Source organism: Corvus moneduloides, chromosome 15 (genome assembly GCF_009650955.1).
Source record: "Corvus moneduloides isolate bCorMon1 chromosome 15, bCorMon1.pri, whole genome shotgun sequence".
In the NCBI taxonomy this organism is placed as follows: Eukaryota; Metazoa; Chordata; class Aves; order Passeriformes; family Corvidae; genus Corvus; species Corvus moneduloides.
Window position 1 is genome coordinate 2,201,801 of NC_045490.1, and position 26,539 is coordinate 2,228,339.

At 50.4% G+C, this 26,539-nt stretch overlaps 1 protein-coding gene across 1 annotated transcript in view; it reads right to left on the reverse strand.

Annotated features, from left to right (window-relative positions):
- NEURL1B (neuralized E3 ubiquitin protein ligase 1B) overlaps positions 1 to 23,590 on the reverse strand; it is a 32,209-nt gene extending 8,619 nt beyond the window's left edge. The window contains exons 1-2 of the mRNA XM_032124991.1: positions 23,475 to 23,590; positions 404 to 964 (exon numbers count right to left, since the gene is read on the reverse strand). Coding sequence (XP_031980882.1) covers positions 404 to 964; positions 23,475 to 23,505 — 592 coding nt within the window. The 5' untranslated portion in view covers positions 23,506 to 23,590. The remainder of the gene's footprint in view (positions 1 to 403; positions 965 to 23,474) is intronic.
- Between the last annotated feature and the right edge of the window lie 2,949 nt (positions 23,591 to 26,539).

Genomic DNA, 26,539 nt, shown 5'->3' on the forward strand with positions numbered 1-26,539 from the left:
TTCCAATGCACTGGCAGTAACTGGTAGCTGGAAAAGGCCAGATCAAGTCAGAACTTGTCCTTTTTGTCTCCTCAGTCCCTGGGACCTTGCTCCGTGTTTTTCCATGCCACAGCAGCACATCCAGCTCAGAGAAAGCTGAGTGGAGTTAAAGGTAAAGATTTCCATTTATCCCTTCACAGAATGTGCAGCCTTAGGACTTTCCATCACTGCCATCTCTGAAATACATTTCTTTCTGCATCCCTACCGCTGGCAGGAGAAAAACGATGAATTGGAGGTACAAAACCAACAGCAAATTAATTTTCTTAAGTGTCCCATAGAAATGATCATACAGATCATGCATCTTTCCTACAGGACCAGAAAGAGCGACCAGAAGAGCAGCCCACAGGCCCAAAGACACACTTACCTAGGATTTGCACTTCGTGGGTAATTCCATAGACATCTATGAGGGCCCAAAGAGGCCCGGAAACTTTAATACCACAGTGAAACAAGATTGGCTCCTCGTCATTAATACTGTAGAAGACTCTCCCGTGCCGGTCCACCCAGAAGGCCAAGATATTGTCCCTGACCGCAAACCTCTCCGGCAGAGCCTTGGCCCAGTAGCCGGGGCGGGTGACGAGGTCGGGGCAGGCGTACTTTGGTATCTCCTCGGAGCTCATCTGCGAGGGGTCGTGGATGGTGAAGCCGAAGCGCAGGGCCCCGCTCCAGCCGTGGTGCACGGCCACCAGCTTCAGGCGCACCTTCTCGTACAGGTGGATGGGCCGGTTGGTGAAGGTGACGCCGTTGCAGAAGCTGTTCCTGCGCGTGGCCTTGCGCGAGTGCGCGTCCAGCCGCACGTTCTTGCCCTTGGCCTGCGAGTGGAAGCGCGGCGGCTCCGTGATGGCCAGCACCGAGCGTCTCTCATGGCTGCTGTTGGGCAGGCTGTAGTAGGGCCGGCTGGACACCGAGCGGGTTTGGTGGCTCGTGTCTGCAAAAGGACAAAGCAGCATCTGTCAGGAGGGCTTGGCCTGAGGCACGTGTTGGTGTGATTTACACCGCCCGAAATATTTCACCTTAAAACAGCATGCTTAGCCACAGCCTGCTCTTTGCTGTCCCGGTTTGGCCCTCAGCTTTCTGCAAACACGTGTCAGGCAAAGGTTAGGCAGCTTCCCTGCAAAGCTGGATGGGAAGGAACATCCTTTGTTCCCATCAGATGCTTCCTATTGCCCTCGGAAAAGCGCAACACCTGTGGCTCCGAGTTTCCTCCTTGCAGTGCACGTGCTGTTAACTCACATGGTGGCCAGAGACAGGAGCTCTGAGGACTCTGGCTGTTAAAAATCAGAGATGCTCCAGATGAGCATGGATTTTAAGAGATTTTTATGGGATGTGCAGCCAACAGCTCCTCTGTGCCCTGGTTTTGTAATGATGAACAGGAACTCTTGACCAACACAAATAATCCAAGACATTCAGCAGCTGGAGCACCTCTGCATCACGAGACTGTTCTTCCTAAACCTTCAACCCAGCTCCTGGCTCAGATACCAGATGCAACTGGCACATTCAGGAACATTTCATCCTGCACAGCCTTGCCTTTACCCAGAACCTCCCATTTGAGCTCAGAGCACTCCATAAATGATGATTGTTTTCAGCTTCACAGCACCGCAGATGGCACAGAAATCCTGCCATCCTCGTTTTACAGATGGGAGAAGGAGAATTGATGGGTGAGATCTTGCACCATTTAAAGTCAATAGCAATTCTGAGACCGATTTCAAGAAAAGCAGATTTGGAGCCTAAAGTGAAGTTCACACAGGCATGAAGCAGAAATGAAAAAAAAGCTCAACTTTTAATCTTAAACCTTAGCTAGAAGCTCCCTGAGGTGGAGACAACCTCTTTTGCATACCCCTGAGCACGTGGGGACTTGCTCCAGGACCTGGGCTCCCACCACCACTGTGGTGTTCCAGGGAATTTGGTCTCCTCATTCCCCACCCACTCCACCTCTCCTCCTCTCTCTGCACCTGGCTTTGTAGGTTTTTAAAGCAAAAATGGAACACATCCTGAGTGCCCAAAGCCATCCTGTTAAACATCAAACCCCATCACATGCTCACATTCATTCTGAACTCTTTTTTAGCCACGTTTGAAGCTTCAGCAGCCGCCTGCCAGGCCCTTCCTTCAAGCTGCTTCCTCCCTGTGTGTAACCCCAGGCTTTGCTTTGTGACAAGGGAAGGATTTTCTGGCGTCTTCCTCTGTTGGAAAAAACCCACCAGAAGATCCTGGGAGCTCAGCTGGGCGAGCTGGCAGGAGGGCTGCAGCGGTGGCAGCTTTTTCTGCAAGCAAAACCCGAGCAGACAGGGCAGCAAGAGGCTGGGACCTGCACTAAGGCACTGAGCAAAGAGAAAAGAGGTTGCAGCAAGATCTGAGCACAGGCTTAGCCCTTCAAATGAGGCATCTGTAACAGGAGTCAAAGGGCTACGAAGGCAGAAAGCTCCCGTTCCAGCAAGATAAAAATAACAATCAGAAGGTGTTTTGTCTCTTGGTTTGTCCTGCATGTGACAGCTGCTGTGTGATGCTTAATTCTGTCATACACCAGTGTAAATTAACACATCCTTGCTCTCACACCAGTGAGGGGAATGTGCCAGTTCCATGCCAGGGCTGTGGAAAGAGCCCTGGAGCAGATGGGGAAGGGAAAATCCCCCCCAGGTGTTCAATCCCCCTGCCCAGCACAGCACCTCTGCAGGCCAGACATCCTCCAGGACTGTCCCGGCACAGGAGGGCTCCCGAGGAAGGGGCATTTCTTTGTGTATTTCCAGGAGAAATCTCATTCCTTGCCTGCTGAGGAGCTAAAACGCAGAAATGGCTGCTCCCAGCACAACCCGCCCGTGGCTCATGTGGGTGCTGCTGCAAAGGGAGCCTGGACTGGGGCTTCCTGAGCAGGGACAGGCAGGGACCCAGCCAGCACACGGAGGGTGAGCCCTCTCCTGGCCTTGCTTCCCCACCCAGCTCCCCATTTTCCATGTGGATTCACAGAGCCTTTGTGCTGTTCAGCTGGGACCTGGGTCCAGCAGAGCTGGGACAGATCCCAAGGGGCTCCTGTGGGACTGGGTGGGCTCAGTGCCACCTCACACCCTGCCTGACTTGACAACAGCCTCCCCTGGCAGAGAAACCCTCATTTTATCACCCACTGAGCTGCTTTTTGTTTCTAAAATGGTTAAAAACACCCCCCCCCCCCCCCGTTGTTGCAAGTGCCATGGCCTCAATGTCCTCATGCCGGCCAGGAGAAAGAAGGAGGGAAGAGAGTTTTTGTCCTCCTCTCTGCTATCCCCAAAATCCCCTCCTTTCCAATCCCAGAGCAGCACCAGCCTTTCTCCCACAGCCACCTGATGGAGAAAAGACTCCTGCCAGGGATGTGATGCCCCTTGCACCCAGGCAGATTCTTCGCATGCCCCTCTCAGAAGGCACAGGGGACTGAGGTGGCAGTGCCAATGCCACCAGCACGAGTGACAGGACAACAATGACGCTGGCACCCACTTCAAACACAGCTTTGGGTCCACCCTGCCAGAGGGGAACTCGGGGTCGGGGTCTGGCCCTTTTTGTTTTGGTTTTTCTTCTAAAAAAAAAACAGGAAAGCATATTGTGGCTAAACAATAGGAAAAGCACCCGACGGAAGTTAATGGATAATTTATTTATAACGCTGTTCCCCCCCCTTCACGTGAACACCTGCTGGAGGAATAAGGCCTGACATAACCCGAGGCAGGGAGGCAGAGTTTTCCCACTGGAACACGCCTGGGGCTGAGCTGGAGCATGTGCTTTGCTCATTAGGTGCTGCCGGGGACTCGCGAGCTCAACAGGATGTTTGTGCCTTTCAATTGTGCCTTTGAATTGCCCTAATTTGCAGCTCGGCTTCCACAGCTTGGATCGCATTTCTGTCCCTCTGCTACTGCTCCAAAGCCTCTCCTCTCCCGGCTGTGCATTCCCACCCAAAAGATGGGATGACGACAGCCAAGCTCGTGGCAGAAGTGCCACCCTACCCCAGGGTGCCTGACAGGCAGTGAAGAGCTACGCCAACTCTTTTTTTTTTTTTTCTTCAGCTTCGAGATTCCTACAACACTCTGGAGCAAGTAGTTTCTTCCCTTTCTGCCTCAGTTCCCTGCCTAAAAGAGAGTAACACTCTTCCTCCACCTCACGGGCAGCTAAAAGGATTGAAAAACGTAAGGTTCTCAGGCACTTCAATCCCTGAGCCCTGCGAGCCTGGCTGCATCATCACAAGGGACACAAACCTGCTGGGTCCCCCTGAGGGATGCCTTGAGGTTCCATCCCTCCTTTTATTCCTGAGTTTTCCACCTTTCATCCCCACCCTCACCAGTTTCAAACATGACGCTCACAGCACATCCCTCAAACGCATGAGCAAACATAAAAGGCAGGAAAATGGAAGGAAAAGCTGAAGTGAAGGGTGAGGAATGGTCTGAGGCTCCTCACTGAAACCTGAAGGATAAACTCTTCTGGCAAGGCAGCATTTCCATCCACATCCTTGTGGTGTCAGATGGCACTGAGGCAGATTTGGGTTATGGGGGCCCATGCTCTCATCTGAAGCTTCACCTGCTTTCCAAAAGGCCAGCACACTCATTCCAGAGGTTATGCTGACCTTTGGAGAGGTATTTTAACAGACATGCACTTTGCATTTCAAAAAGGTGCAGCAGGCAGACCCTGGACAAATTCCACATATTTATCATGGTTCCAGTTCTAAAAATAAACATTTTTTTCACCCATTTGTTCACAGCCCCGGGTTTGCAGTGGCACTGTAATCCCACTGACAGCAGCAGGCAAAATTCAGCTCCAGAGCCCTCTCCGAGGCTGCTGCTCTCCCAGGGGCGTGGGATGGAGGAGGCTGCTCAGCTGGGGAGTGACCTCAAGCCACATCCATCCTGTCTTCACTTGCCCTGACAAGCTGGGCAGGAATAATACCCCTAAAAAGGGGGAGAAGGGAATGATGTTGAAGGAGGCCGGAGCTACAGCGAGAGCAGCCTGGCAGGAGGAGAAGAGCGCTGCCATCCTGATGCGTCACCGGGAAATCCATGGTCTGCACCAAGCGCATTCCCTGGCTCCCACAGCCCTTTCCTGAGGGCCTTTCCCAAGTAAATCCATGACAAAAGACCCACGGGATCGCAAGGGGCAGTTTGGTGGCCAACAGGGACGTGCAGTGGGTACAGTGAGGGAGAATTACTGGGAGCATCCCCAGCTCGCAGCAGACACGGCCCACGCTGTGGGAGCGTGGCCTGCCCTTGGTCAGAGAAAGGCTGAAAGGTTCAGAGAAGTGGCTGAAAGGTTCAGAGAAGTGGCTGAAAGATTCAGAGGAGAAGCTGAAAAGCTCAGGGGAGAGGCAGCAGCGTGCAGCCTGAAATCCATGTCTCAAGCCTCGTGCCCAGTGAAAGGGAATCCACTGCACACACCCAGGGCTTATCTTTATGGGCTCTGCTTTATCTGCAGCACTGGAACCTTCTCCTACCACAGCAGATCCTTGGGTGGCTGCTGCTGCTGCTGAACATTAAACAAGGTGTCTGCAGACAGGGGCAGGTGGCTTTGGCTTTGTGACAGGGAAACCCTGACCGGTGGGGACAAGAAGGGCGAGTCCACGGTGTGACAGCGAGCTGCTGGAAACAGCCCAATCCCAGTCAATCCCAGTCAATCCCAGCCAGTCCCAGCGTGCTCCAGTCAAAGCACAGTCCTCAGCCCACGGCATCTCCGCTGGAAAAGGCTGGAAGAGGCAGGGGAGGCTGTTACTGCAGATACCAAACATCCCCAGCAACACGGAACAGGATTCTGCTCCGACACGATCTTATCTTCTGAGGACAAGAGATACAAATCTGCTCACATATAAATTTAGTGTGCTGTCTAGACATCTATTTCTTTTTTTTTTTTAAATACAGAAAATGTGTCAGGGAGCTCTGTGGGAAGCACTGGGGTGGCCTATTCCATGCTCAACGTGGAATTTGGAAAGCTGGGCTACCAAATCCGACAACAACAAAAAAAATCTGCCTCATTTCTGAATGTCCTGCTGGCTCAATCATTGGAAAATCCAATTAATAAATAACCCCCCATGTAAATTCCTATGGTTTGCACGAGCAGTCTGGAGCCCTGTTCTGATGGTCCTCTAACCTGAAACAAACTTCCAGGGAATTCAGAAAAGGTTCATTTGCAAGAGAGTGATACAGAAATTGAGGTGTTAAGGGGACATGGAAGAGCCTGTGATGAATTACAGGAAACGTGACATTTTTGAAGAAAGGCTTGTGAAGGAGGGGAGGAGGAAAGACAGACAAAAGTCACTTTTTTTATTAAAAGAAGCTGTGTTGTGGCACTGAGGTAACTCTCAATGCAAATATCTCATGGATATACATCCTTTCTCATTGCAGAACAGTTCAGAAAAATCCCTGGCAGACAATAGGGGTTGACTTTAGCTCACAAAATCAAGTTGTGCCTGTCTCCACAAGAAAACCCTCTAATGCTTGAAATCAAACATTTTATGGGGGATTTTTTAAAAAATGCTACAATCCATTTTTTTTTCCAGGCAGGGGCTAATGACATATTTATTCTGGACTTCTAGGTGTTCCTCCATAAAAACAGAGAGGTGTTTGCCAACAGCATTAGGCAAAATCCTTTAGTTCTGATCCCTTTTCCTCAAACCAGCAAACACAGGCAACTCCAGCAGGACCTTGCAATATTTTCCAGGCTGCTCCACCTCCTGTCTCCCACCGTGTCCTCAGGAAAAGAGCTCCTGCATTGCTGCTCCTTTCAACTCAAACCCTTTTCTTGCAGTGAGGAGCTGATACCAAAGTTCAGCTACATCCCATAAAAGAATGGGTGCCCTGAAAGGAAAGCCAAGACCAAGGCTTCGCTCTCCTGGTTACCCCAACATCTCCTCGTGGCAGCAGCATTGAAGCCAAAAGATGGGGAGTGCAGCTGAAACTCCAATGTCTCCCTCCCGGGAACCACCAGCTGGCTCCAGGCAGAAAATAAACCACGACAGAAGCTCTGCTCCGAGGATGGAAAGTGCTGATGGCAAATCCTCCATGACCTAGAAGTGATCACAGAGCCCCAAAGGCTGAGGAGAGCCAGGCAGGAATACTCTCCCAGCCCTTCTGCTTGGCTTTGCTCTCGGTGTAGAAGAAATCAAACATGTCACAAAGCAAGCCAGTGCATGACTTCGATGGAGAGGCATTTCCAGAGCAAAGTGGGGAGCCCTGAGCTAAACCAATCTAGGTGAATCAGGCTGCAAAAGCAGGGGCTGCTCCCCAAAAAACTCCTGCTGGGTCTGCAAGGATGGGAACATCCACCCACACTCACCTCTGCCTCTCTCTCTCTGGGCACGCAGGAATTTTGCTGCAAAGTTGGCCCCATCTTTATTACAGGCTTTTAGTCCTCCTGCATATAAATAGCACCAAGTATACACAGAAGCCAGCGATCAAGCACGGAAAAAAAATCTCCTCTTCCCTGTATTATTAGGGAATCCGGGTCAATGAGTCTGCAACTCGAGTAACAAATTCTTAGAGCTGGTTAATGAGAGACAGAGCGAGCGGGATGGAGGAAAGGCAGGGTTCATGCCATAATCCCTGCTTAAGTCCTTCAGTGCAAGCGATGAAAGCAGCTGTGTGATGGATGAGGAGCCCTGGAAATGGCTCAGCTCCTTATGAGCTGCTCCACGGGCTCGACACCCAAGTCCTGGCTCGTGTCGCTCCCAAGGCCGCGCGCCCGAGCCAGAGAGCGCCGAGAGATGTCAGGGATTTGAAAGTCATCGTGCAAAACTCGCTGGAACTTTTGGCTACTGGCTACAGATAAAAACATCTTGTCAGGAATGATCAGTCAGCCACTCTCACTATAGCTCTTAGTGGGGATTTTTGGGCTGTGCTCTCACTAATCAGCTGCATGTGCAACACGTACAAGTTCATACACCAGCAGAGCAAACCCCTGCCCTTGATGTGACGTATTATGGTCCTGCAAAATTGTTACCTTCTTCAGAACGTGAAGCTTAGCTTGGGGAGAGCAGAGGGCTGCTCAGCTCACTTCATCTTCTCAGAGTCCATCGCAGAGTTTTGGGAGGTGACCAAAAGCAGCGAGAAGTGAGCAGCTGACGGCTCTTAAAGCAGCTCCACAAATGGTTTCTGAGGAATGCTGGGCTGGAAATGATCATCACTAGGTTGGAAGAGTGAATATTTTCCGAATCTAAGTGCTCAGTGATTGCCAGTCAAGGATGAAAAGATTTCTTTCCATGATTTATTGTTTTCGTTGTTTTCTAGAAACAGGCAACGTGCACCAGAAAGCAGAGAGAGCATTAAAATTCGCAACACTTCAGGCTGGAAAGACTGGTCTGGGAGGAATGAACACAGCTGGAGACCCCAAGATGGGAAGAGAGGGACAGAGATGTGAACAAAACCCTCATGTTCTCTGGGGTGGCTGGGTTCTGCTTAGATTTACTAAATTCAGACAGAAATGAGGTCCAAGCTGGGGCCACAGACACAGCCTAAGAGCAACCCAAGAGACCCCAAAAACCTCCTGTATCTGTGAGTGCTGTTGGTCCCTGGAGGCCACCCCATTTCTCTGTGTGAGACCCATCCCCTGCTCCTGACTGATCCCCTTGCACAGCCAAGATAAGAATATTCCTCACAGATTAAAAAACCTGGGTTGATCTCCTTGCCCCCAGTTCCTCTCCATTCATTTTTCACTTCCAAGACAACTTCTCCCCCACAGACAGGATGAACAGCTCAGGTTTTCAGAGCAACGCATCGCTCCAAAAGCATCGTTCTGAACGGGTGTTTTCCAGTCAGGACTGGGATTTGTTGAAAAGTTGCAAGAACTTCTGCCTGCCATAATCACTGACACTGAAATGCTCCATGCCCTCAGCCTCCTCCTGCTGCCAGAGCAGCACGTAAGGACCATTAATGCAAATAAACTCCCCGTTTCCATTGAGCCTTTTCTCCTGGCCAGCTGCACCAAGTCATCTGCACCGGGGATTTATAAATAGTGACCATGTCATTCCAATGCTAATGGCTTTTAGTGAAATTGAAGGATGGCACGCATTCCTGTTTAATACCCTCGGAGCTGCAGTTCCATTCCATGCCATGGTTTCAATCCAGCGCTCACGGAAAGAGCGCTGGGACTTGGCACATCCTTCCCACAGCCCATCCATGTGCTGCTTCCAGCACGGACAGGAACACAAAGAGGGAAATCATTTCGTTGTCTCCCTGATGCAGGAAACCCACCCATCCCCTACAGACGGGCACTGCACCACGAGGGCAGCTTGTGACACAGGGGGGAAAAAAAGCTTTGAAGAGCGATAGTGGCGATTTGGCTTCACTTTCCATGCATTGTTCTCCGAAAAGCCCCAAAAAGCTGGTGTTTACCTTATCTTCATCCCTCTGGATTTGGGCTGTACAATCTACACGCCTTTCCCACCTCCCAAAAGCATGTTTGGAGCAAGGCCAGGACATGAGCTGTGCTGTCAGAGCCCTCACGGGTCCGTGGGTGACTCAGGTGGGGCGTGTGAGGCTCGAGCCAGGAGCGTTACAAGCCGAGCGTGACTTCCACACTCCCTAAAAACACCAGAAAACTTCCCCGTGAGCACGGGGATCTGCCAGCTCCAGGGCTAGGGAGGAAGAAAAGCTGCAGATAACAACAGGTCTGAGCAACCTGGTCTGGTGAAGGTGTCCCTTCCACAGCAGGGGGGTGCAATGAGATGATCTTTAAGTCTCTTCCAACCCAAACCATGGTGGGATTTTACGAAGGGCAAAGCCAGAAGGCGGAGGGATGCTGCAGGTGCAGGAAGGAGAGCCTGGCCATTCATTCCACCTTCAACTTTTCCCCAAAACCCCTCAAGAGAAAAGGAACAAAGCTGCTATTTTTCTTTGCTTCCTCATCTTTACAGAAGCCTCTTTTGTCTTTATCTCTCTTCACAGTGGTTCTAAGGGTCTCTTTTTTTCTCCTCCTAATTACAACTTCTCTACACTCCAAAGAATTTAGTTTAATAGGAAAAAAAACAAACCGGTGGAGCTATTCCAGTCCAAACAGGGATGGATACCCAGAGAGTCATCAGATTTAACAGTGGCACCCATAGAGGGCTTTTGATGTGACCTAACAGAGCCAAAAGCCCCAGGAAAAGGGGGGAAAAGGCCTCTAGGAAGGTGTTCTTCCCAGTAAGTCCCGATTCCAGCATTTTTTAACAGTTCCTTTTCTATTTACACACAATTTAAACAGTGATCTGGCAGCAGGAGGGGAAAATGCTTGGGGAGGAACGCATGGCCGAGGAAGCCAAATAAAGCAGTGGCCAGGTCTTCAATCATCCTATATTTTATATATACAAAGGCTGCGATCCCACTAAGCTTTTCCAAAACAATATGTAAAGAATCCAAAACAGGGCAGAGCAATGGTAATAACTGGTTATAATTAAATCAGGGGGACAGCACAGCTCTGCTCCTCTGCCAGGAATGGCTGAGGGACAGTGGGACTGGTGGGACTGGGAGCTCTTATGGGGCTGTGCTGGCGGGCTGGTGCCTCAGGCCAGCACTGTTCCAGCAGGGACATTTCAAGTAAATTCAGTGCTGGCCAAACCCTCTTTCTGAAGGATCTGAAGAGCTGATGACCTCGCTCAACTCGTGTTCAGTCCCAACTCTACAATAACATCACATATTTTGTTGGCTGTTTTAGTTAATATTCAGACAAATAAGCTGTGTTTTTTTTCTAAATACTTCAGAAACAAATCCAAAAAAAATTTTTTTTAAAGGGAAAAGAAAGAAAAAGTTTTAAAAATGAAAAAGGTACAGTTCTGGTCCAGAAACACAGGAAAACATCCCACTAAAAAAAAAAGATGCAGCCTTCTTTTCCTTTGCTGAGATTTTTAAACATGCAGACTTCTCTGCTAAGCTGTGAAGGCAGTCTGAGAGGCAGGTGGTTGTGCAACACTTGGCTGCTGCGTGGCTCAGCTCTGAGATCCTTTACCCTGATATTTGCAGGAATTAATAAGAGGAAACAAGACCCACTTCAAGACATTAAAGTGTCCAAACAAAAAAAAAAAACCCATGGCCATGCCATTACTGGACACGCCATGACCTCTGCCCCCTTCCTTCATCTCAAGTGTCTTCAATTATTTCAACACCAGAAGGGTTGGAGCAAGAGAGGTTTATTTTTAGGCCTCCATGTCAGTCTTAATTCCAGCACACCTAAATCAACATCAACATTTTTCTCCTTTTTCTCTCTTTGTGGTATCACAGCCAAAATAGGAGAGAGGCAGGTGAACCAAAACGATTCCTTGCGTTGTTGAAGAGCCAGAAAATGACCAAAGCCTTTATTTTTTTGCTCCCTGCCCCAGAGGAAAGAATCACTGGGGTGAAGGTATGAATTATAGAGCAAACAGCACTGCAATGTCCTGGTCCAGGCAGTATCAAGCCCTAATTTACACCTTGTTTTCTCACCTTTTTAAGGTGGAGCCTGGACTGTTGTTGAGCAGAACACATTTGGTCAATACCTTCCAGACAGTTCCCTGCAGAGCTGCAAGTTGTTGTTATCATTATAGCTGTGGTTTGGGGTGTTTTTTTTGTATTTCTCATCGATCATTTCCACCTCTAAACCCCAGTGCACAGTCCAACAGCACTCCTTGGTAACTGCAGAATTGGGAATATTAAAAATCCCACATGAAACAACATTGACAGCTGCCTGAACCCTCCCATTTCCACCCAGATGGCCCTTGTTTCAATTAACGGAATCAAACTAATTCCGAGCCATTCACTGGCCTTGTTTGGACTTACTTGGAAAAACACACCTATAAATCACATCTGAAAAATTGTGAAGAGAGAAAGAACTTGTTCCTCTTTGGGCAGTCCTTTTTTGTTTTGTTTTTCTTTTATTGTTTTGTTTGTGGGGTTTTTTTTTGGTAGAACAAAATTTTGTTACCAAAATACACAATTATGTGTTGACAGCTCAGAGCCTCTGTGGTTCTGGCCACGATAAAACACAACTCCACACTGTCCCTCCAGTTCTTCAAAACACAGGGCACCCAGAGGCTCCCATTTGCATCATCTCCCTGGGATTCTGAGCTGGAAAAGGGATGCCAAATGTACAGGAAGCCTGAAGTCATCAAAACAGCCACACCAAGGGATTTCCCTGGTCCCAAATCCATCAGACACTGAGTGGTATGGGTCTCACTGCTCATGGAGCATTTTGAAATGCCAAATCACAACAGCCGGAGCTGCAGGAAAACCAGCACAGAATCCCAGAATCATTTTGGTTGGAAAAGACTTCCAAGCCCACCAAGTCCAGTCTGTGCCCCATCCCCACCTTATCCCCAGCCCAGAGCACTGAGTGCCACCTCCAGCCCTTCCTTGGGCACCTCCAGGGATGGGCACTCCAAACCTCCCTGGGCAGCCCCTGCCAAGGCCTGAGCACCCTTTCCATGGGGAAATTCCTGCTGCTGCCCACCCTGAGCCTGCCCTGGCCCAGCCTGAGGCCGTTCCCTCTCCTCCTGTCCCTGTTCCCTGCCAGCAGAGCCCGACCCCCCCGGCTGCCCCCTCCTGTCAGGGACTTGTGCAGAGCCACAAGGTCCCCCCTGAGCCTCCTTTGCTCCAGGCTGAGCCCCTTTCCCAGCTCCCTCAGCCCCTCCTGGGGCTCCAGCCCCTTCCCAGCTCCCTCAGCTGCTTCTCATGGGATTTACAATGAAGCCTAGGAGGAGATGGGGACAAGGATTTGTTCCCAACCTGAAGGACACACACCTGCTGGCGATTTGGGTTCACGCAGCATTTTCTTCTCCAGAATCTGAGGATTCTCAACAGTGCTCCCAGTACCACTGTAAAGCCTGGGATTATCCAAAAGACAGGGAGAGCTTGGGAAGAGTCTTGCCTGGGTAGGGCAGAGACCCAAGGAGTGAGTCTGTGGTGATGAGTGACAGCTGGAGATGCACAGCAGCAACCTCTCCAAAGGGATGCAGGAATGGGCACAGAAAGGGGAAATGCAGGAATTTGAGCACAGAAACATCCTCAGCACTGCCCTACCCAACATTTCTGCCCATCACCTTTAGCCCTCTGCAAAGGAGGAGAGCAGGAGTGCAAGATGAGGAGGCAGGGAGTGAATCAGGGAGGGGGGAAATGTGGCCAAAACCCAGAGGCACACAGGGAAAGCTTCTCCCTCCTTCTGGGACTGTGCAATGAGGTCACACCATCAATCTCATCGCAAAGGAAAATCTGAGCAAGTGCTTAAGGGCTGCTTGACGTGGTTTGGAGAGCGATTCCCCAGCGTGCCCACAGCCTTTGGTATTTGCAGGAGTGCAGCTAATTTGCACGGGGCTATAAACACTGGCTAAACAGGAATGCATACAGAAAGATGCTCTGAAAAGAGTTTGGTTTAAAATGAGAAGTGGTGTTGACCTCTCAGGGAGGAATGTCCCTCTGCTCAGAGATGGTCAGCTGAGTGCTCAACGAGGGTGGGAGAATCAAGGAGCTCGCCCAGGGAGCTGGGAAGGAAATTCTTATTTTTGTTTTGCTTCTCAAAGTAGCTTTTAATATTTCCAAGAGCAAGAGGCATTCTGAAAGAAACACAATCCCTCGAAACATAACTTTGAAAAGGGGCTCGTTTTGAATCAAAATAAATTTTGAAGAGGAAATATGTGAACACACTCATACTAAGTGATAAACTCCAGCTGTTCCACACAGGGCTGCCGTGGCAGGGAGAAATAACTCACAAATAATTTTATTAATTAACCATCAGAGTGTCCTCGTGAGCTGATGGGAGACCCCCCACCCCGGGCTCCCCACAAAAGGGAAATAATCTGCCCTGGAAACCATCAGATTGAGGGAGGAAAGGACTGTTTTAATTGATTAATTATGAATATTAAACAAATCAAGCTTTGAAGCTTAGTTCATAACGAGCCAAACTTCCACTATTGTTCTGCTTGGAAAAATCCAACTCTCCAGACAGCATCTGTCAATCTAATCATTATGTAGTTAAATGAGGGAGAAAAAAATGTGTTCTCTCTCACCTGCAAAAGCTATCTGAGCCTTGTAATTATTTGCCTTGATAAATTTAATTCGAGTTTTCCCTTCCAGATTTGACTGGTCAAGTTAAACTATAAAGATTATTCATGGAAAAGCAACCACAGTTGGTTACTAGGATACAAAAAATCACTTAGTATGTTCCTCCAATGAATAATCCCAAGCAGAACACACACAAATTCAATAAATTATGAATTTCTCGGTCTCTCTTACATAAACATTGGGGTTGCAGAGGCATTTCTTGGAAGCCTTTAATATAAATTCATCTCTTAATGACTGTGCACTAGCAAAACAAACAGAGGGGATGGCTGAGCCCTGCAGGTGAGCTGCATCCTTTGTCTAGACATGGAAGTTCTGGCAGCAGGCGGGGTGCCCAGGGCCAGCAGATCCATGGCTGCCATATCTCGGAGCAGACCCTGGAATCTGGCATGCTCCCAGGCCGTGGCACAGCGGCTGACGTCAGCAGCAGACTAAGCTAATTTGGAAGAAAGCAATTCTTACTCCAGAAAAAAAGAAAAAAGAAAAAAAATCTCCATTTCCTGCACAATTCCATGGATCTGAAAGGTCTTACATAAAGCGCTTGTCAGATGTCTGAAGGCACGAGGCAGAAAGAATTACGGAGCTGTTTAGGCTGGAGAAGGTCTCGGAGATTATCGAGTCCAACCTCTGACGAAGGCAGGGAGAAGTTTTCCTGCATCCATGCGAGGCCCCCAGCCCAGCACAAGGACAGGCAAAGCACCCTGGAATCAGACAGAGCCTGCCCCGAGCCACTCTGACATCCTTTGCAACACCCCTCGGGCTCAGGAGGCTGATTGTGGTCACGGAACAGCGTCTGGGCTCTGTGCGTGTCTCTTCCCGTCCCTCCCGATATCCCTGGAAAACGGCGATCCCCAGGCACGACCCGGCACAAACCGCTGCTCCAGGCTGGGGTGTTTACAGCCCCCTACAGGGGCTGAGATCACTCCCTAGAAACTTTACCCGAGACGGATTTCCTTGAAATTGTGCCTTGCGATGCTTCCATCCTTCTCACCCTCTGCCTCTGATCACATCAGCGGCTGGAGCTGCTCTGCTGCTGCCAAAGCACCCGGGAATTGCGGCTTAAGGCTCACGGATCAGCTGCCAGGACCTTGCACCCCGCAAAGGACACCTCCCTGCCTGGCATTCTGAGGTACCTGCGAGGGGAAGATGGTCTTTATCTCTCCAAGCAACAGCCACATAGTAAATTATTTCAGTTTTCATTCTTGGAAACCTTTTTAGTTCGCAGGACAAAATAATCAAGAGTTTTTGCTGGTGTCCTGAGGGAAGCACCACCACAGAATGGCCCCTAAAGAGGTCACAGGGGGACATGGCTTTTTGCCAGGAGCCTACAGGGATCATCAAGCTCACCTTTAGCCCTGGCAGTCCAGTTCTACTCATTCTGTTCCTAGCTGATTGATAACAAATAAAAATAACAACTTGTTCTTTAAGATCACCAGTGATAGAAATATTTATTGTATTCCACCAACGCTTTGCATCGGTGTTAACCTGCTTGGCTGCATTCAGGGGAGCACATGCTCAAAATTCCTGGTCCTATCTTCTCCCCAAAATTCACTGCAGCCTCTTAGCTCTTCTTCGAACAGAATTTTAGCCACCCCCAGGACACCACACCAGGCAGATCTCAAGTGGTGCTTTGTGTTCCCAGAAAAAAAAAGCTCCATCAACTGTGTCAAGGTTAAGACCCCAAGAAACAGCAATTTTCCCTCATTAGGAATTATGCTTTCAACCTGAGGAGATAACTTCTGAACTGCACTCCACAAATTCCAGAACACAGCAAGCCGAGCAGCCGGTGTCCCGATGAGACCAAAGCAGATAACAGGCTCAGGAAAGCTGCGGCCACTGTGCCCCTTATCTCTGAGCAGAGCAAGATAAACTTGAATGAAATTATTTCATTTGCGCTGCCAAATGGGATATTCTATCTTTTATCTTTGGCTTCTCCAGGCAGGGCCTGGAGGATTTAATGTTTGAGTTATGGAGGAGGGCAAAAATCAAAAATCTTTATTCCCTGGCATTTGGAATCCTGATGGAAAACTTTTGCCCAAGGAAATTCTTTCTCGACTGACTGTTTTCCCTGTGTTGCCACATGGGCAACAAAATCATGTTTTGTTGCTTTTATGTGTCTATTTATTTTATAGATTTTACTTTTATGTGTCTATTTATTTCTGGCACATAACCATTAGACATTATCCTGTCAGGAGTGCAATCACAGGAAAATGGTCAAAACAGAATTCCTAAAGTAAAAAAGTATCATTATTATGTAAAAGTCCACAGTAAGACCAGCAAACTTCAAAAATGAAACCTGTTACATGCAACTATCCAGCTAACAACCCCACAAACACAACTCCATCCATCTTTCTCCCTTCAGCAGCTCTTCAAAAAAACCCTATCAGTGATTTCCCAGTTGCACTGGGAAAGCTTTGGAGTGCAGTCGGATGGTTTTGTCTTGAAGGAATCTTGAAGGAATCAAGGTAGAAATCATTTCTTATTTCTGATTTGGTTTCCTTACAGTAGAAAGGTGCAGAAAGGAAAAAAAATTAGACATGGAAAAAAAAAAACCCTCCAGGTTTTGCTGGAAAAGGGGAAGGACTGGGGGCTGATCCTCCCAGAAGGAGATTTCTGAGCTGCTCCATTGCCAGAGGTCTGAAAGAACCCAGGGAGAAAAAAGCTCCTGGGTGGAAAGCGAGCCCTGCTTACACAAAGCAGAGGAGGAGATCTCCCTGGACACAGAGGGGAAAACAAATTAACAAGCAAGAAATCACTTTCTCCTCCCTCCCTCCCTCCCCAAAGCCCCACTTCAACTGCTCAGACACCAGGAATTCATGTTCCAGCACTCAGTAATTGAGACAACGGGGCATGCAGGTCTGAAGGGAAAAGCTGGCACAGGTGAGCTGAAATAAAGCTTTCAAGCAGACATCTCAGTGCCAGTGATTCATTCTTTTTCTCATACACAGGGAAAACAAACACAGCCATCATCGAGATCGGGAACAACACAGAGTAAACAGCATCTCCTTCCCACCAAAAAAGTCCTCCCATAGGCAACAGATCTTATCTAAGGGAGCCTTGGGAAGGGCCTGGCCCTGCTGATGCCTCTGGGGAGAAGAGGTGGGATGGGCAGGAATGCGGAGAAGTGGTAGAACTTCACTAAAGGCACCAAAAAACCACGGGGACCACTGGCCCAGGGCCTGTCCCCTCCAGGACACAGCAGCTCGGTGACATCGAGGGCAAGGGTGGAGAAGCTGCCTGAATGAGAGGACAGAACAAAGTCTGGAAATCCTCCTGCAGCCAAACTTCCTCCAGCTGCCGCAGACAGAAGAACTTCCCCAAGATGTGAGGAGGAGCCCGGCCCTTCCCCACGGCCCTTCAGGCTCCCACCTCCTTCCGCGCTTGCTGGCAGCTGAGCACACCTCTGCCCTCTGGGCAAGTCTGGAGAACGGTGCATTTGGGAGCCAGGGAGCCCCAGATGTGGCCCAGGAGCTCCTGAGGAGCGGGCAAGGTGCAGGTCGTGAGTCAGCCCCGTGTTTTGGCTGCTGTGCCCGGCACGGGACTTCAAACTGCTCCCAAAAACTGCTGCGGGCAGGGGAAGGGCGACAAACACAGGAGATAAGACCCATGGAAATACAAAGAGAAGAGATGAAGGAGATCGCACACACCTTCCCCGTAGGGAAATTCATTTGGGATCCGCCACGTGTTTCAGGGAATCTCACCCAGCCTGGTCCCATCCTGCAGCACATGAAGCCACCCCAGCCAGCAGCCCCTGGGCTCTCCCTGGCTCTGCCCCTGCCTGGTGCTGCCAATTTGCTTCCCTGCCTCTCTCCTGAACCCACCACATCCATCACGGTGACGTGCACGCTCCACCTTAGGAAAGCCTGCTCCTAATTTAGCTGCCGAGCCGCACAGATAGGCTCTGTAAACAGTGGGATGCTGAGGAGAAGGGAAATGTTTCCTTTCAAGGCAAACCCTGCCGCAGGACACGGACTGCCCGAAAGCGCAGCTCCAGAACCCAAGGAGCTCGGCTGCTAAATGCGCTGGAGCTCAGGAGGACAGAGGTGCTTATTATTTGCATTCCTGATTGGAAAGCCAGGGAATGTGACTGGCGAGGAGGATCCTCGCTAGGACAGGGAGAGAAACCCGGCATAAGCCTCGCAAGTGACTCATCCTTCTCCTGTCAAATAAACATTAATGCCCGCACATCCAAACCTGACTGCCTCCGGTTAAACACCTTAAACATCCTTAAGCACTTCCATAGGTTGTCAAACGATAACGTGCTGGGAAGCAGCGATTTCCTCTGCCTGCGGGGAGGCCTTTCCGAGGGTTTTGCCTACACACACAGACTCTGGGGTGGGATTTCAGGCATCTACAGGAGGGTGAGATGGTGACAACACGGGTCCTCCTAGCCTGCAGCAATTATCGGAAGAAATAAATAGGAATAAAAGGGGGGAAAGTGCTGTTTGCCAGACCTCTGAGCAAAGCAATTCCCCTCTGGAGCATAAACAATAAAAGAGAAGAGAGGGCACCTGCCCAGCACTACCCAGTGGAGAGCAAGGGAAAGCTCTGGCTTTAATGACACACTTGGCACCGTGCTGTGTGTGTGTGACAGCCCATGGGCCACGGGGAATGACACAGCTCCATTTAACGCTGGCTTGGGAGGGGATGCCTGCCTGGAGTGGAGCACAGTCATTCCTCCAGCCTCGACAGCCGAGGTGCCAAAGGCAGCGCTGGATTCATCGTGCCAGTTGGCTGCAGCAGGGTTTGGGGCATGCACAGTGGTTAAAGAGAGTCCTCAGAACACAATCAATCTGTTCCAGCTCTAAATCACACAGAAGGCTGAGCAGCTTCACAGGTTTCCTTTTGGAGAGTGGAAAAGCAAAAGGCTGCTAAGAAGGCAGTGAATTTTTTTTTTTTTTTTTTTTTTTTGCACTTCTATGACCTTCCTCCTGGAGATGCTTCATAATTAATTAACTCTCGTACTCCCATGTGAGCTAGGGTTTCCTACCTTCCTTACATTCAAAGCAATTCTGTGATAAAGCCACTTGCTCAAAGGTCACACGGGGAGTCATCAAAATCCAGACTCTCAAAACCTCAACTCCCAGCCTAAGGATGCAGAAAAACAGGCAGAATAGGGCTGGATTAACGCCTGCAGTCAGTGTTGATTGGCGCTGAACCAAACCCAAACCAAAAACTGGTCTGAACAGGTACCTTATTCACTCAAACCAGAGCAACCTGAAGTGGTATTTTGTAGTTTTCTTGAAGTCAGACTGGATCCAAATCAAACAATTTACTGAACTCCTGACAAAAACAAGAACTCCTCCCACAGTGCATCACTAGCAACTGAGGGAGGGGGGACCAGAAAACAAATCTAAACAAAAGTGCTCCTTGAAGTGAGATTATAGCCCCTGGAAAAGGCAGAGAGATCTTTTCCCACTGAGTGGACTTGGCTCCTCATTTCTTAGAAGAGAAGTGAGTCGGTATTTTGAAAAGGAGTACACAGAAATGTCATTTTAAACCCACAAGCTGTACATCCTTGCTGCTTTGCTGTAACCAGGACCTTCCAAACATCCCCGTTTCACCTGGCAGATGGGAGCACCAGCCTGATGAAGGTCTAAACTTGGGATTGATTTCTGCCTTGTTGAGAGATGATGTTAATGATTAGAAGCCTTTTCCTTAAGAACACAAAATAATTTCTTGCAACGAAGTCACTTCTGCCAGAACAAGCCCCATTCTCCTTCGTGTTTACCAGACAGAAATGCCACTCATACTTGGTATTCCTTGCAGTTGTGAGGAAAGCTGTGGGAGAAGCACAGCAATCAGATCCCAGCCAGATTCTAAAAAGGGAATTTGGCTCCTTTGTTAAATACCAATGCCCCTATTTGGGTCAGGACCAACAACTGGATCCCAACTGGAAAGTCCTGCACTTGGTGAGTGCCTCCTGCCCACCCTGCCTGTCCCAGCAGCTGTCCACCTTCACCCTGTCACCACGGGGACACTGCTGCCGTCCCAGCCTCCAGGACGCTGCTCCTCAGAAGGGTTTCCATGGATCATGGGGATTTTCCCCTCTCCCAAGCCTGCCCCGCTGAGCTCCCGGCATCTTCCTGCTCACACTGGTTCTTAACGATTTTCTGAGCCCTGTGCGTGCCACGGAGAGCAATCAGCCTGGAGAAATGAGTTCCATGGAGGAAGGAGCCCCATCCACGACACCAGGGTGGTTTGTCATGCTTCCTGCTCCTCTCACCCCAACTCCAGAGCGATTCCCTGCGCAGCCCCGCAGGAAACCAGGCACAGAGCCATGAATCCCACGGAACCAGCAGCCCTCAGCCTCCCAGCAGCCAGGTGCTGCCCGTCACCTGCAGTGCTGCACAGCCACTTCAGCACCTGCAGGAGCCGGGAACACGCCGTGCCTCAGGAACCAACAATTCCCTCCTGCCTCCCCAGCCGCCCGCAAACCACCTCGGACAGCGGGGAGGCGAGGGGAGCAGGGAATCAGCGACATCCAAGCGTGAATTCCCAGCCTGGGCTGGAGATGCAGTGGGAGATCCTCCTCCTCCAGGAGATGCGGGAGGGCCGGCGCCGCTCCCGGAGCATCCCAGAGGCAGCATCCGTGTCATGTCGTGTATCATTTAGCTGTCACCCAGATAAGAGCGGCTTCCAGCAGCACCTCAGGCCTGTTGTTAAGCATATCTGACACATCCCAGCTCTTTTCCCTTCAAATGCCTCCTCACCCCGTTCAAATATAGAAGCTGCCTCTCATTAGCCACAGCCTCATTACTCATTTCAGCGCCGCTCCGGTTGGAACCTCGCTGTTAATTTGACAAAGCCTGGGCCCATTGTGTGTTAACCAGAGGGTACTTGGCAAACACGAGTTTCCCAAGCTGCCGGCACAAATCCCTCCGGCTCCGATGGCGTGTGCTCTTGTATCATTCCATGGAAATGTGGGGAGAAACGGATGAGGCTGGGCAAGGATTTAAAAGATGCAACCAGCCCGGTTTGCCTCAAGCACATTTGGACAAAGGTAAAAAAATGAGTCGTCTTCAATAGGATTTAAAATTGAATTCTGCTGTTTGAGAAAAGCATTGCCCTTTTTATATAAAACCTGAATTGTTGCTTGTTTGGCTTTTCCAGGAGCCAGGTCCCTCCACATTCCGTCTACATTTGATTTCATTGAAAAGGCTTTTCCTACCTTGAGCTATTTATGGTGAACAAAACGACAGAAGTGATTCTGCAGTGGATCAATTTAACACAAGTAAGCAAATTTCAGTTTGAAGATGTTCTGTTTGGTTGTTTGGGTTTTATTAAGAAGTTTCTTCAGTCCGTGGGACAGAGAGCAATTCCTCTGTTAGGCAAAATGAGAGGGAAAGTGCCTTGCTCAGTCTGCAGGGTGAAGAAGGAGGTGCATTTTGGACCAAGAAAAGGAAAGACTTAATTCTGACTGATAATCTTTGAGTAATTCTAAACAGCCCTTGCATTTATAAATAGGATTTCATCCAACCATTCAGTCTTCCGGAAAAACTTTCTAATTTTCAAAAGGACTGTTCCAAGAACAGTTCTAAACCTGCTTCCTTCCGCAATGCCATTTGGATAATGAAAGACAAACAATCCATCTGAAATTCAATTTCATATGAAAAATTGCTGAATGGGGTCCAACCCGACAAAAGACATTTATAAACTTCCAAATTGCAAACATCCAAAAGCTCCTCTGCAGCCACAGGTTAACAGCTCCCTTGGACTGTCATTACTCTTGTGAAAAGCAAACTGAATTTGGGGGAAAGACACGTTTCCAGCGTCATCCAGCCCTCAGCAAAGGCATTCAAGTGTCCTGCATAGCTCTGCCTTGCACAATTTGACAAATGTTTGCAAATGGACCATCCCCAGCGGTGCAATCCTCCCAGACAGCCTCCACCTGGAGGGACACCACCGAGATTTCCTAGGCCACCAGAACAAATGTTTGAGCTGGGAGGTTGCCATAAATCAAGCCTTCATTTTTCCCCCATTAAACTTTTCCTTTTTAACGACTCCTTTTGAAAGCACCGCGAGGAAGTCCTGAATCACGGAGCTGCGGTGCAGCTGATGTCATCCCTTTTTTTAAATTCACGTGTGTAAGGCTGAGCATGTGGAGGCTGCTCAGGAGAGACTGTTCTAGCACCAGGCAGAAGGGCTGATACAACTCCCAGCCTTCTGGAACAGAGCTCTCAGCGAGATCCCACGGCCCAGCAGGTACGGATATTTTTCCTTTGGGAAGTTCCAGCCTGACCGAGGTAACCTCTGCTGACCCACAGATGATCTCCTGGCTTTTTCCCCCCCCCATCCCAGGTTTTTTGCATGTGCCCCCAGCTGAAAAGCCAAGCCGCAAAATAAAATTTCTCCAAGGTCATGCACTCCTCACGACGCCTTTATTTGCCAGTTGGTGAAGTATTTAAAAAAATGAAAACTTCCTTATTGTGAAAGGAGCTAACGTCCCATTTAAATGTAACAGAGAACGGGAGGAGATGCAACTAGAAATCTAATCACTGCTTCATAGCTAAACCACAAGCTTAGCAGCTTTCTTTTGTGCCCTCAAGGTCCCAGGCACCGTCTCTTCGCAAAGACAATATACGGCGCATCCAAATGCAAATCTATTCCTCTCTTTATTTCTATATTCAGCTCCCTGGCTGATTACAGGGAGACGTGTATGTGTTCAATAGGTCCTCCTGCTTCTTTAAATAAGTTTAATAATACCCTTTTTATTTATGGGAGCCTGAAGTACAAAGGATGCAATGCAGGAGCTCTGCAAGAGCAGAAAAGAGAAGAAAAGCAAAGTAGCTGAAGATACAGCCTGGCAAGGGCTCAGTAATTCAACACTGTTGATTCTATAGAGACCAACTGTTTTTATTATGCACAGATTCTCCGAGGGGGGGGAAAGCCCCACAGTTACGAACTTGCAAAGGAAAAGAATCTGTACAGCTCTTGTGTAAGTGCAGAATTGGCTAAAAAGGCAGTTTTCAAACCAGGGCAGCCCACCGAACATTTCAGACCCCACTGCAGTTTTCTTGCGGAGACTCCGAACAGCTGCGGTCTCTCCCCATTAAAAAGTTGGATTAAAAAAACCCCAAAACATAACGAGAAGGGGAAATGAACCAGAAAGCCCCTCCAAGGACTCGGTCCGAGGGCTGGGAATCGCCGCTCCAGCTGCGGGATCAGCCCCGCTTCACCCCGCGGGCGCAGCCGTGCCCCGCGCTCAGCATCCCCGCCCGCCGCGATCACCGAAAACGAGCACATTTTAAAAATTCCTGGAACGCCCGGCTTCTCCCGGGATTGCTGACGCGCTCGGCTTCTCCCGGGATTGCTGACACGCTCGGCTTCTCCCGGGGAGCCTCGGACCGGGGGGTGGGGAGCACAGCTGCCGCCGCTCGCCCGCAGCATCCCCGGGGCAGGACGCGCCCCCCGCCCGCAGCCCCGCGCCCCGGCCGGTACCTGCCAGCGTCTTGTGCACCGTGTTGCCCATCGCTCGCTCGCTCGGCGGCGCGGCGGAGCCCGGGGCCGCCCGGAGCTCCGCAGGGCCATGGACAGCGCCCGCCTCCCGCCGCCGCTCCGCGCCCGCCCCCGCCCCGCCCCGCGGAGCCGCCCCGCCCGAGCCGCGGGTGCTGCTGCTCTGCCCCCATCGCTGCCCCGGTGCCTCTCCGGGATGTGCTGCTCTGCCCCTCTCCGAGATGTGCTGCTCTGCCCCCATCGCTGCCCCGGTGCCTCTCCGGGATGTGCTGCTCTGCCCCTCTCCGGGATGTGCTGCTCTGCCCCCATCGCTGCCCCGGTGCCTCTCCGGGATGTGCTGCTCTGCCCCTCTCCGGGATGTGCTGCTCTGCCCCCATCGCTGCCCCGGTGCCTCTCCGGGATGTGCTGCTCTGCCCCCATCCCTGCCCCGGTGCCTCTCCGGGATGTGCTGCTCTGCTCCCATCCCTGCCCCGGTGCCTCTCCGGGATGTGCTGCTCTGCTCCCATCCCTGCCCCGGTGCCCCTCCGGGGGTGGGAAGCTCCGGGGAGCACCCGCTGGCATCTATGGGAGGAACTGCCAGCCGGGGCTTTGGGCAAACGCGGGCCCGGCTTTTCCCCGGAGCCCGCAGAGATCCCTGAGAGACCTTTTGCCTCTCCCTGCTAGGAAAAAAAAAAAAAAAATCCTCTTTGTCCCGTAGCACAAGCACACCTGTGCATCAGCAACACCTTCCCGAAGGGCACCGCCTGCACTGGGGGCACCGGGGGTCGATAAAGCTGAGCTCTTTCCCCCTCCGTGCCATTTCCTTGCGGGTGACCTTGGATAAGCCACTTTGCGCCTCGGTGACACGGCTTCCCCACCTGGGAACTGAGGGAATTAGCGGGAGTGCTGTGCCGGCAAATGCGCGATTAGTTTGGAGCACGGCGGTACCACGGTGACGAAGGACAGACACCTCAGCCCGCGGCCAACAGCATTGACAAGATCGGCTCCACAATTTCCTTCCCTTCGGATCTCAGGCAGAAAAACACGTTTAGAGCCCCACTGGAGAAGAGCAAGGCTCCCTCCCTCCTCCTGGCCACAGTTCTGCTGCTCGAGGGGTGATGATGCTGAGAAGTGAAGGTGCCAAGCCCTCCTTCCCTGAGGCAGCTTCCAGAGTTTTAAGACTGGAGAATTGGGAGCCTCAGAGCTGCATAAATGTGCTGCAACCAACACCTTGGGCTCACGACACCTTTGGGAAAAGCCGCCGTGTCCCTTAGCAGAAGTCACATCTCTGGACTATCACAAGTCCTGGGACACAAAAGAAAAAATGGCAAGAGGGGGAGAGCCAAGGAACAGTAGCTCAATAGCCTGACAGACATCAGCCTCTGATCTATTATAGAGCAGCTAAAATAACAAACCTTTAATCCCTAGATCATATTGAACAGGTCAAGTGTGGCTCAGGAGATGAGAGAGGACAGAAAACCCGAATTTCCAGCATTTTTTGCTATCATATGGATTCGTTCAAAATGGGATTATTGAATGAGACACCAGCAGCTGTTCTTAAAAGCGCCTGCACCCATCTGCTGTCTCCTTAGGTTAGCACACGTCTCCTTCTCCCTTTGGTGCAGGAGCTGTCAGAGGGCAGCAGGAGCCCAGCGCTCCTCTTGGGGAGGAGAGGAGGGCAGCAATGTCACCTTAGTGACACAAAGGGGAAAGTCCTCGTGTCACCAGACAGCGGGGAATGGGAGGCTTCGCTAATCGCGGCTGCTTTCCCTCAGCAGGGAGTGGCAGTTGTTATTTTAGGGCTTAAATTCGCCTTCAAAAGCCGGCGGCAGCAGCCGGTTCCGCACAGCCGGGGGTTGCTCATGTGTGTGCCATGTGCGGGCTGGGTGCCACCTCCCGAGCCCTGTCCCTGTCCCTCCTGCCACACCCCGGCCACGCAGCCCACAGACTGCCCGTCCCAAGGGTGTCCCAGCCCTTCCTCCTCCCCAAAAGGAGGTAAAAATAGAAGACAATAAAATGGAAATGCACATCCTTGGGACGCGGAGGCAGCCTGCAGGAACGCAATCAACGCTCCTGCTTCTTGGCATTGTAAAAACGGGGAGTTTGTTAAAATAACCTTCTTGTCACAACGCAAAACAACGCTCCTGAGAAATGGTTCAGCGAGGAGGATTTTCACCCTCCCCAGAAATCACTCTGAGACAGTAAAAGAGAGCCAGGAGCGGACGCTGAGCAGGGGCTGCAAAGTCAGCCTGGAGAGAAGCAGAGAGGAACCCAACTGGCCCAACCAAAGCTCCACAGATGAAAGCTCACCAGCATTTTAAGATTCTTGCGGCTCCAGCAAGTTTTGCTAACTCTTGATAACACACTTCAGCAGTTTCTTCTGTATGGCTGGCACATGGCTGCTCCTCTGAAGAAATCCCCTTCCCTCTCTCCCCCTCACTCTGACCCAGGGACAGCCTGACCTGCACACATGGGTGTCACCTGCTTTGCTATCTGCATTCCCATAAATATAAAACAGTAATATCACCTCAGCTCCTTCCTAGCAATTTTTATCACTAGACCTCAAACCGTTTTGCAGACAAGGTGAGCGACATTATCCTGATTTCATAAGTGATGAAACCGAGCCACAGAGAACCCAGGAGATTTGTCCAAGGTCACAGGTTGGCCACTGGCAAACTTGGGAGCAGAGCTCTGGAGCAGCCACAAAACTGAGTTGGATCCAACTTGCAGGACTGGACACTTTTAGCTGCACACATTTGAGTTGCTTCTCCCTCTGCATTTTCTATTGCCCCTCATAACAAATTCATCTCAGTGGGATCCGAGGAGTATGATCAGGATAATACTATGCAAAGGAAAACGTCTCTGCGAGGCTTTCTGTATCCCACTGATGTCAGACAGCTGCTTCCCAGCTCACTGCAATCACTCCTAAATCTCACTGTGCAGGGTGTGTACCCAGGCCTTTAAAATATGGACCAAAAAAAAAAAAGGAAAAGAGAGACAAATTTCTTTCTGAATCAAAAATATGATGAATTCCCCTTGAGGTTTGTCGCAGACAGGGGTCTGACACAAAC